Genomic DNA, 12411 nt, shown 5'->3' with positions numbered 1-12411 from the left:
AGTGTCTTCTGCCCTTCTTGGGTGCCGGTGCCATTGTCTATGTGTTGGCGTGCGTGCAGTTGTAAACACGGCGGTGCATGTAGATATGCGCCCGGGCACGTTCAGTTGTGCACGCGTCTGTATTGGACGCGTGCAAGTTAGGCGCATCAGCCGTCTGGCCTGCCCCGCGCATCCCGCTGGTCGAGAAGGGAAGATGGTGCCGACGACCCCAGCGAGTAAGATGGCGCCCCCCGAGGGTCTCCACGTGTGTGGACCCTTGCACCGGATCGGGGCCTAGCCCAACCAAGGCTGCTCAACCCGATCAGTGCTCCCTTCTAACCTCACCAGGAACAGATTCGGAACGGCAATACAAGCTCTAGAGACAGGAGACCTGAATTTATAGATGTTTTCTTACCTGGTCTTGGAGCTTACCGATCGTATGGACGGTCTCCAGCTGCGGGGGAGAGAGGGAATTACCTTCACCGCCGTGCTCGTTTCTGCACCCACTGCCTTTCAGTCACACTGGGGGGCTAAGTCCACGCCGGGAACTGGCTACCGGGCTAAGGCACACCTCTGAGGGATATCAGAGATCAACCTCAGGAATTCTCGACTGGGGGAGGGACCCTTAGGTATCACTGGAGGAGAGCGGGGCTCGATGTTCCTTAAGGTAAATTTTGTTTCTTCTGCTGTAATTCTTAACACTATTCTAGTGTGTGGGATAGTGTCCGCATTTGCTAAGAGATGGAGAGATACTGAAGAGCCGAGGTTACTGCAGGAGTATATCTAGAGTGATGTCAGCTTTGAAATCTGACTCTGTCTCCCATCTGCTAGCAGAAGAGCACAATACCCATTGGTCCTGAGTCCATCTGGCTACACGCTAGGAAATCCTGAATTTAAAGGAAAAGTGAAAATACAAATTTTAAGTTTTGTGGACTAAAGCCATGCCATGGGATTTTCTAACCTTTGCTGCCAACAACTCATACGCCTTGATTATAGTAAACACTAAATGTCTGCATGCTGTTTAAAATGCTAGGATTACTTCAAGGTAGATGAATATTCATCAATCCTCCACTCCCTCCCTAACTTCTGTCTCCTGAGGGCTAGAGACAGGAACACTACTCTGCAGCTACAGTGTCTCTTCCTCTCCTACAATGGATCAGTTGTGCACATAAGGGACTCTTCAGGGACAGTGATGCATGCCCTCACTCACTGTCCATGTCACTATCCTTCTTTGGTGAGAGGGTACCGGCAGATCAAGAGATATGGAGGACACAGGAGAGAGAAACCACCAGGGAAGAGTGATAAAGATGATTCAAACATCAGGACATGGAGAAGATATGTGAGAGATAGAGCAAGAAAAGGAGGAGTGGTGGGAGGGTGTAAAAAGAATAGAAGAAAGAAAAAATGGCAAAACAAAAAGTTGTGAGATTAACACAAAGGTTGTGAAACTATTCAGTTTATTGAAAGGAAGACTATTTTTTTTTCTTTAAGATGTTAGCACAGTAGCCAAAAAAAATTTAGCCAACACTTGTACCAAAATATATTTTAAATTCTGAGCAAGGCATTCATCACACTATACACAAGGCTGAAAACACAGACCTGCCAGATGTACACACATGCTGGGGAAAAACAACGGAAATACTGGTTACAGGACTAATTTTTAATCCAATCCATTTAAACCTCCAGGAAATAAGGAATTAGTATGTTAAAGAGTCTCTCTCCTCTTAGGAGCCTTCTTTTCTTAAAATAAAGAGATGACAGTTCAGTTTTAAAAAGTTGCATGTAATCTTCTCTCTCATCAGTTCCTATAAGCAGATTAATTTACATTCAGCCTACAGGACTGTGACATGAGGCAGAAACATCCTAAATGTTTAAGGTACCATTTCCACTGCAAATCAATTAAGGCTGCCAAAAAAAATAAACCAACACTCTAAATACAGCAATCTTCCACACTCAAAGGGTAAAAACTCAACAATACAGAAAAGTTCTTTTATATGAGGTTTATTGAGGCCATATCCATTTAAAACTAAAAAAAAATTATGACAGAGGAATATTTTCATAAATGGCAAATCACAGCAATCAATATTTTCTACTTAGTTTTGCTTCTGTTTTGGTCATCAATCCTCCTTCCTCCTAATTAATATTTGTTAACTTTTATTTAAACATCAATGCAATTAAAAATGAGCACTTAAACTCGCAGCACATATGTACTTCAACGGACATCCAGAACCACTGACGTCCTTTCTTCATCAGGGGACTTTTGAACTTCACAAACTGCTATGCTCTAGCGCAGGGGTGGGCAAACCTTTTTGTGCTGGGGCCACATTAGACGTTATCAAGTGCAACAAGGTGTTACGTGCGGGGTGTTTAGTGTGCCCTTGGGCCTCAGCCCGACCCCAGATGGATCCAGGACCGAACCGAGGGTTGACAGCGTGTTCCAGCATGGCAGACGGTCTTACCCTCTGCCAGGATAAACACAAAAATAGATGCCTTGATCTTTTATGATAGCCGTCAGGATAAACACAAAAATAGATGCCTTGATCTTTTTTACCCTCTGCCAGGCCTGCAAGCTCCCAAGGCCAACAACAGGATGATGTTGGAATGTGAATGGTCCTCCAACCATTCCGAGCCCTTTCGGACCTGCCGCTTGGATCGGCATGGAGCAGCAGGCCTGGCCTGAGGATGAGGGCAGAAGGGCCTTGACATGAAGACATGACACCAAGATCGATGCTACGGCATCGCAGACGAAGACATGACACCAAGGCTGATGTGAAGACATCACGGACCAATGGTCAATGCAACGTCATCCCGGACCAGGGTTGATGCAAAGACATCAGGAACAAGACGTTGACATGATACCAAGACTGATGCAATGGCATCCGGGACGAGATGAGGAACTTGAAGTCCAGACGAGATGCGAGATTGGGCGGAAGGACATTGGCACTGTCTCTCAGGGCGCCCTACACAGTCCACCCGCGGGACTGGTCGCGGACCACCCTGTCCCACTGCACGCCCTACACAGCCCGAGGAGGCTGGTCACAGACCATGCTAAGAATGGGACAAGCGAAGGGAAGAATCCAGTCGAAGTGGAATTCAGACGACGAAGCCAGGTGTCGCCCGAAGCACCACAAAGGCTGGCAGGACATGACGGCTCAGGAGCACAGGACATCAGTCCACCTGCAGGCCACTACACGCTCGGGAAAGACGTCATCCGAGGGAGTCGGGTCTGACAGGTACCAGAAGGCTCAGGAGCGCTGAAGCAAACACCAAGAAGTGCAGGACACCAAGGAACCTGGGACATCAGGAAACGGAGGATCAAGACGAGACACCAAGACACCTGGACAAGGACCTCAGGCATGAAGACATAACTTGACTTGACATGAAGAGAAGACAAATGAAGAGGAGCTCCACGAAGAAGACCTGACGGAGCTCTGGCAGGCAGGAGCCTCCAGAGTGAAGTAACTCCGATGCAAGGCAAGGCTGACTGGAAGTTGAAGACCTTTTATAGGGCTACAGACAGGCGACTCCCTGGGAGGAGTTTGGATGACCCACACCTAGCTGGCCCTATAACTAAAGAGGAGTGCTGCGGGCCGGCCCCTAGGGAGAAGGGTGTGGCTCAAACCAGGAAGTCCATGCAGACACAAGCAAGCCTCAGGCAGGCCCCAAGAACATTGCGGCCTCCCAGGCCCTGGAGCAAATCCTGGATAGTTCGTAGGCGAGACCCCGAATTCAGAGTGACCTCCAGGAAGAGGTAAGGAGCCTCCTGTAGCACCGCTACAGGAGAGTTCATAACACAAGGGCCAGGGAGTGGTAGTGTGTGGCACAGCAGGTCCTCCACACAGCAATCAAATTTCCACCAGTTGCTGCAGACATTTCAGTATCCAAAAGGCTTAATTAAGCGTCATCAAGGAGCCCTTCAATCATGGATCCCAGCCTCTACCAAAATTGGAAAAACCTTCAACCCAATAGGTACAAGATGTTTTCCCAGCTAGCAGGCCACCTCATCTCAGTCACAAATGCAGGCCATAAAGTATAAATAGTAAGGTGCAGACAAAAAATTGGACTGGAAACCACTAAAAGCCAGACTCATATGCAATGCAATAAATCAAACACAGAAATATCAACATTCCTCAAAACAAAATCAAGAAATATAAATCAATTAAGAGAGGAACCCATACTAATAAAAAGCATATTTCAAAACAGATGTACCACCTAATAATTAAATAAATTAAGGATAAAAAACACACTATAAACTTTAAACATTTCCCCAAAATCAATCAAATATTTCCAAACAGCAGACATATCAAAAACCCAAATAATTAAAAATAAGGATAAAAAAAATCACCCCTTCTCCATCCCTGGAAACTTCATTTCCAGTCGCCCTGAGATTATAAACTTGGATTAGTAGGGGAAGGAGGGAAGGTACACACAAACTTACTCCTTTCTTTCATATACATACCCAAGTTCATTGACATATTTATTTATTTTTGACTTTTATATACCGATATTCCTGTACAAAACTACAAATCACACCAGTTTACAGTGAACAAAACTTTGCATAAGAGCGTTACATGGAACAATGTGAAAGACAAGAAAATGCTTAAGAAACCAAGGCTAAGAACTTGCCCGGTGCCAAACAATAACAAAAGGCAATATTCAACATAGCTAATATATAAATAAATACTTTCGAATGGGAAATGATAAGTACTTAATAAATCTGAAATTAACAAAATTCTAATTTGGATAAATACTTAATGAATCTGATTAACAAGATTTCAGTTAACAAGGTATGCATCTTAAGGCGGAATTAATCAGGTATAGTGGACTTAAACAGGTCAGGATATGGAGTCTAGCTATAGGAGTGCATCATGATCTATAGGCGATAACTCTGAGAGGTTTGGTTAAAGTTAGAGCATTAGATTGGATCAATGGACCCCGAAAATGAGGAACAACTATAAAGACCTGGTGCAGTGCGTTGGTCAGACTGGTCAAGGTATGAGCGGAAGTCATCAATTCTGGGAATATGAGCAGAAGTCTTCAATTCTGGGAATATTTATTTATTTATTTTTATGTACCGGCATTCGATCTGAGATATCACATCGGTTTACATTCAGGTACTGTAGGTATTTCCCTATCCCCAGAGGGCTTACAATCTAAGTTTTGTACCTGAGGCAATAGAGGGTAAAGTGACTTGCCCAAGGTCACAAGGAGTGTCAGCGGAACTCGAACCCTGGTCTTGAACTCCTGGTTCATAGCCCACTGCTTTAACCACTAGGCTATTCCTCCTCCCCAAGAATTGAGCAGAAGTCCTCATTCTGGGAATGCAAGTTTGAAGAGCCATATTTTGAGTTTTTTCTTAAATGACAGAGGACATGGATCTTGTCGGAGGTCAGGGGGGAGTGCATCCCATTGTGAAGGGCCTGCTATGGAAAGGGCTCTTTTCCTAAAGGTTTTTGCTGGGGGAACTAATAAAATGCCTTGATAGGCTCCTCTAATTGGTTTAATGGAGTTATGATGATGTGGCTGGATGGTAAGCTCAATAGGAGAGAGGTTGTGTAAGGCTTTGTGAATTATAGTAAGGACTTTATAGAGAATTCTGTATTTGATCGGAAGCCAATGGAGGTTATAAAGGATGGGGGAGATGTGATCTCTTTTTTTTTGTGTTCGTCAGAATCCTGGCAGCTGAATTCTGCAACATCTGTAGAGGTTTAATAGTATTTGCAGGAAGGCCTAGGAGCAGAGAGTTGCAGTAATCAATTTTTGCACCCTTCTACCCTCGCTTCTTCTTACTCCCCTCTCACTCACCCTTCAGTCATTCACCCTCCTCCTTCTGTCAGTCAACCCCCACACCCTCTTCCCTTTCCTATCATTCACCGTCTATTCAATCCCCTTAACCTTCCCTCACGTCTTGCACCCCCTCACTTCCATTTACCCTTTTCTCTTGCTTCATTACCCTTCCCTCTGTCACTCCCTCTCAGTCACTAGCCCCCTCTATCCCACCCACCCACCACCTCCCTCTCAGTCACCCACCTTCTCCTTCCCACTTATTCATGTCCCTTCCATTTCACTCACACACCATCCTCACACCACTTTCCCTTCATTCCCCCTCTGTCCCTTCCCATTCCTTTCGATCTTTTCCCTTACTCACCACTCCTTACTAGTCAATGGTGTCTCTCTTCACTGGCCGGAGATGGACACCCCGCCAGTGCCAACGCACCAGGTCTCTCCTCTCCTGTCCCCTGTATAAGTACTGCGACTGGATCTTACAGCAAGCCAATTGCATCTTTATTCAGAATGCTGCATGATGCAAACTTTCACCTGCCCGCCCACATGGAGAGAAAAGTGTTTGGCTGCGAGCTTACCTCCTCCCCCACTTCGGGTACTGATGTCATCAGCAATGGCTAGGACCCAGCGTTGTGCGATTTAACACATCATTAAAAGAGGATTCATGAGCTTTTGCTGATAACGTGGGCACTTGGCAAACATCACAGGCCGCACTAACGTTAATTTTTAAACGTTTAGCTGGCAGGACAGAAGTCAATGATGGGTCTGATTTGACCAGTGGGCCATAGTTTGCCCACCCCTGCTCGAGTGTCACCATTGCATTCCGCATTAACTTAAACACACAATAAATATGTACTCCTTCATAATTTTTTATTTAAGTGGATATGGCCTGAATAGAACTCATAAATGTACTGAAGTGCATTTTCTGTATTGTTAAAAAAAAAAATAACTCAAATCATCTCTTCTGAACACTCTCCCTGCCCTCCTTAAGTGAAAAGGTGGAGTGTAATATTGTAAACAAAGGCCCATTTCATTGAAAACATCTTTATACCATGCAACTCCAAGCACTGACCAAGTGCTAATTTATGAATCCCAGATTTCAAGAATTCATTGTAACAGCATATGAAAATTGTTGTGGACATCAAATTTAATAAATCATGGCAATTATTGCAACATATACTCAGAAAACAATAGGAAAATATAGCAAGATGTGTAGAACTCTTCCTACCTTTAATAGTTTTACCGCACAGATTAAATTATTGTCCACAGGATTAGAGAAAAGGGCATTTAGTAGCTCCCGAAGGCCAGACTGGAGAATCTCTGCTCGTGTTGCCTGCCCCTTTGTTCCTTTAATCTGCAAAGAGTAATATAACAATGCAACATTTCAATTAAAAGCAAAAGATTCCAACATTGCTTTTGCCTTCTACAGACAATGCACTGGTGCATAGGTCTTCAAAGTTCTCAGATTAATTCATCATTATCACCACCATTGTTTATTTATGACATGCTTTTCCAGTCAGAGAGCTCAAAGCATGTTACAAACAGAGCTGTTTTATAGTATAATGCACTACAGAGCAGATAGAGCAGTACAAACTCAAAGATTTGTGAGCATATAAGTAGCAAATACAATATTATTACAGAGCTCAATAAAGAACAGAAGGTAGGTTAAATCAGGTACTGCTAATAGATAGTTACTCTGTTAGGCAGAGGACAGGGTGTCTGTTTAGGGTAAATAATTATGATACAGAGCCGAGAATAGCATGGAAGACCAGTTGACATCAGGTAAAAATTTGAAGGAGCATCAGATTCAGTACCAAATGTTTACAAGAGGCATTGCGCTGGTTTTGTTTGGTGGGGAAGAGGGGATGGATCTTGTATAGGCTTCTTGATTAGTAAAAAGACAACAGGCAGAGAGCAACATTCAATGGGGGTTTGAGTTATCGATTTGTTCCAAAAGCTGCTTCAAATAGTTAGGTTTTCATTAACTTTCTGAAGGAAAGGAAATCCTGGGCAAGTCTGATGTGAAGTGGTAGGGAACTCCCTAACAGGCCGATACAGTACAGTGCGCTCCAGTAGAGCACACTGTTAACCGGCATTTGGACGCTCGTTTGATGCGCTAGCTTTACCCCTTATTCAGTAAGGGGTAATAGTGCGTCGAAAACACGCGTCCAACCCCCCCCCCCCCCCGAGACTAATAGCGCCAGCAACATGCAAATGCATGTTGATGGCCCTATTAGTCATTCCCACGCGATACAGCAAGTAAAATGTGCAGCCAAGCCGCACATTTTACTTTAAATTAGCGCCTACCCAAAGGTAGGCATTAATTTCTGCAGGTGCCGGGGAAGTGCACAGAAAAGCAGTAAAAACTGCTTTTCTGTGTAACCTCCCAACTTAATATCATGGCGATATTAAGTCGGAGGCCCCAAAAGTTAAAAAAAGTTAAAAAAAAAATAAAAAATTTAAAATGGGCCCGCGGCTTGAAAACCGGATGCTCAATTTTGCCGGCGTCCTGTTTCCGAACCCGTGGCTGTCAGCGGGTTTGAGAACCGACGCCGGCAAACTTGAGCGTCAGCTGTCAAACTCACTGACAGCCGCCACTTCCGTCAAAAAAGAGGCACTAGGGACGCACTAGTGTCCCTAGCGCCTCTTTTTACCGTGAGCCCTAATTTAAATAAATTAACTTACTGAATAGCGTGCACAGGAGGGTGGCCTGTGCGCACGCTGGGAGAGCCCGCTCTCCCGCGTGGTTTACTGAGTCGGCCCCGTAAGATAGGAACTGATCCTGCAAAAGTTCTCTTTCTGGTGTAAAATTTAGTAGGCCCAGTTTGGCTGGTGTATTGTGCTTTTCCCCATCTAGCTAAGCAGAAGTGTGCAGGTCTCACAGAATTAGCCAGAAGTTGCTTAACATTGTGAAAAAGAGTTGTAATAAGCACTGTCAGATTTTCAAGTTATATGTAAACCGATACGATGTGCAAATGGATGTCGGTATATAAAAATGAAAATAAATAAATAAATAATAGGTGTTCTCTGAGGGCAGCACATGGGTGAAGACATTGGATGGAGCCCAGCATGCAAAACTTATGTCAAAGTTTCTAAAACTTTGACATAAGTTTTGCCATTGGCCTCATTGAGCATGCTCAATGAGGCCAATGAGCCTCATTGAGCATGCTCAACATGCATTATACCACGCGATCACACGGGGTCTCTTTCAGTCTTATAATATAGAATTCAAGAATAAAATAACGGGGAAGAAACACACGTACTGGAAACCCAACTCTGCAGGGCGATGGGCCGGTTTCATGAGGACTGACATCCTGCAGTCCTCAGAGAATTCCTGTTACAGGTAAGCAACTCTTTCTCCAAGGACAAGCAGGCTGGCAGTCCTCACACATGGGTGAATCTCTAGCTACAGGCTGTTCTCCCCCCCCCCCCCCCCACATAAAGGGGACCAATAAAACATCAAAATAAGTACCAACAGGTAGAACAACTAGTTTTGTTGGTAATGAAAGCCAGCCTGAACACAATGGGCCCTAGGCGGAAATACCAAACAAGTTCGGAAGATCAGCTTGGACAAATCTGCTGTTGCATTGGCCATCCCTATCCAAACAATAATGTGATGTGAATGTGAACCTATGGCAAGAACTCTACATTGCAGCTCTGCAGATCTCCTCCATGGGAACTGCTCACAAGTGGGCCACAGATGCTGCCATGGCTCAAACAGAGTGAGCCTTGACATGGCTCTCAAGATGCAGTCCCACCTGGAATAAGAAAGCATCTGTTTGGCAACGGTGATGCCCAATTTATTCCTATCAAAAGAAACAAAAACTCGACAGGAAAGTCAATACCAAATTCAGGTGCCAAGATGGGACCGAATTCTCAGTGGAGGTCTAATTTGTTTTATACCTCTTTAGAAATGAGACGTTTAGTCGCAAGGACAAAGGCCAATCCAAAATGCACCCTCTATAGCATTCAGGATCTGCAATTTAAAGAATTCAGAAAGGCCTTCATGTAAAAAAAAAAATCCAGAATTACCAGTATCGATGCTTTACGAAAAACAAACTGCCTTTGGGCACAAGAGACTCTCCAAAATAAAGATGTGGAAGATTTTCTAGCCTGTAAAAGATTACTAACTATGCTTTAGGAATAACCCCTCAATTAAACATGCCTATTCAAAGACATGTTATAAGACCGAATTGATCCGGGGCCCGTGCAGTAGTGGACCCTAGAAGAGTAGCTCCTTGTGAAAAGGAAGTCTCAATGGACTTCCATGCAATAACCTCACAAGAGCCGCATCATACCATGGATACCACTAGAATCACCAAATCTGGATGTTCTGAAATTATCTGAAGCAGTCTCCCTATCAGAGTCCATGGAGAAAAAAAACATATAGAAGTAGTTCCATAGGCCAACTCTGCATCACAATTGGCCTGACGAGCAACTGTCATCTCTGACTGAAATATCTTGGTTCTTTTGCATTCTTGAAGGCTGCTACGAGATCCAGAGGAACTCATCATCTGGCTACAATTTGTTCAAAAGCCTGCTGAGACAGAGACCATTCTTCTGGGTTGACCATATTGAGAGTTAAAGTCTGCTTGAACATTTTCCACCCTTGCTATGTATGAGACCATAATCATCTTCAGATTCTTCTCTGCCCAAAGGAGTAGTAAAATTCATTTCCAAGGACACCTATGGACTTTTGGTGTCTTCTTGATGATTTATGTATGCCACTGCCATGGTACTGTCAGACATTATCCTGAGAGTGTACGCTCTCTCAGCAGAGGAGCAAATTTCTAGATAGCCAAATGAATAGCTCTGGCCTTCAACTGACTGATGGATTATCTTGCCTCCTCGATTGTATAGTGACCTTGAGCCATCTGTAGTAGACTATGTGCCACCCCAGCCCATCAGACTGGCATTTGTCATTAATGTACTCAAGCTGGAGGTTCCAAATCCATTCAACTCCAAATTTCTGCAATTTAGCCACAACTGCAAACTCATCCAGACGGAATCCGGAAAGGAAAATTAGTTCTTACCTGTTAATTTTCGCTCCTATAGTACCAAGGATCAGTCCAGACTGCTGGGTTATGCCTCCCTTCCAGCAGATGGAATCAGAGAGAAAACTGAAAAGCACCACCCATATAACCCGGGGTGCCACCTGCGATCCTTCAGTATTATCCTACAGTATTACAACCTACAGCAATACTCCTCTGCTTTCAACTATCACACAAACTAAATTCTTAAGGAATTCTCAAATCTCTTAAAAAAAATATATATATATCCTCCAGGACCCCTCCCCTACTTCTATTATCTAAGATTCATTTCATCTCACAATTAGTCCTGTTGACCCAAAAAATGCTGATCCAACATATTCCAATAAGATACCATCGCTTCCACCGCAGTATGCTCCCAGCTCTGGTTCCACCAGTAAGAACTCCTAGATCTCTCATCCCAATCATGATCAACCCACTGACGCAGTTCCTAGGACTAACCCTTCTCTTAGTGACCTTATTAAACTCTCAATTCTCTGACAAAGAAGACTCACATCCTCAACGACTATCTCTTGGACTGCTATCCAGACGTCTGTGCTATCACAGAAACATGGCTAAAAACTCGGACATTACCCTAATCAACCAATTACCCACCCACAAATATGATTTTTTTTCAATTCACAGACAAAAAAAGCGAGGAGGCGGTCTGTTACTAGCCACCAAAAAAGAACTCAGACTAACATCACATACAATTAAGTCAGAATCCAAAATTGAACTAGGACTATTCAAATCGAACCAGCTGCAAGTACTCCTAGTTTATGCACCCCCAGGAGTATTAGATACAGATGCCTCCCCTCTTATAGAATCTGTGGTGAAATATGTCAACACTGACTTACCTACCATAATCATGGGAGATTTTAACATCCACTTTGAGGCTTCTTCCCACTCATCCAATTGTGACGCCCTCCTCACCGCCCTCAGTGCAATGGGATTCACCCAGATTGTAAACAAACCTACACACAAAGCTGGACACACCCTGGACCTTATTTTTTTTATCAACTCCAATGTCTTTAACTCCACAGAACCTCTGTGTACCCCTATCCCCTGGTCAGATCACTTTCTGATAACAACCACCCTCACCACAAAAAAACAGTCTCTCTCCTCCCAGCACCTATCCTCCTTTCAATTCAGGAAACCCTGTGCTTCTGACACCCTCAGTGAACATCTCTCCAAGGAACTCTCAAATCTAGATCTGTCCAACCCCAACACAGCAGTGCTCTCATGGCACAAGATCACCGAAGAGGTAGCAAATAAACTCTGCCCTTCAACCACGAAACTAATCAACCCGTCAAAAAAAGGAAATCAACCTTGGTTCTCCAGCGAACTCAAATGGATAAAACAAGAATTATGTCACAAAGAAAATAAATGGCACAAATCCCCTTCCACCACTACGCTATCGTCATACAAAGGAACCCTACATCTCTACAGGACATCAATTCTAAAATAAAAAAGAGAATACTACGGTAAAAAATCCATGATCTCCAATATGATGCAAAAACTCTCTTTACATATGTATCTCAAATAACAAAGTCTCTACCACCATCAATACCTGATGAACAAGCTCAATCCAAGGCAAATGAGCTAGCCCTATTCTTTCAGC

At 43.9% G+C, this 12411-nt stretch overlaps 1 protein-coding gene across 3 annotated transcripts in view; it reads right to left on the bottom strand.

Moving 5' to 3' along the window:
* The window catches only part of PAIP1 (poly(A) binding protein interacting protein 1), a 233979-nt gene that overhangs the window by 125442 nt on the left and 96126 nt on the right, over window positions 1-12411 (bottom strand). For all 3 annotated transcript variants that reach the window (XR_003852745.1, XM_029577749.1, XM_029577741.1), the window contains exon 6: window positions 6992-7117. Coding sequence is in view for 2 of the 3 variants with exons in the window: in XM_029577749.1 (XP_029433609.1) it covers window positions 6992-7117 (126 nt within the window). In the remaining variant the exon portion in view is untranslated. The remainder of the gene's footprint in view (window positions 1-6991; window positions 7118-12411) is intronic.

The sequence above is a fragment of the Rhinatrema bivittatum genome, chromosome 1, assembly GCF_901001135.1.
Source record: "Rhinatrema bivittatum chromosome 1, aRhiBiv1.1, whole genome shotgun sequence".
Lineage (NCBI taxonomy): Eukaryota > Metazoa > Chordata > Amphibia > Gymnophiona > Rhinatrematidae > Rhinatrema > Rhinatrema bivittatum.
The sequence above is the reverse complement of the archived record's forward strand: the minus strand, read 5'-3'. Positions and strand labels throughout refer to the sequence as shown.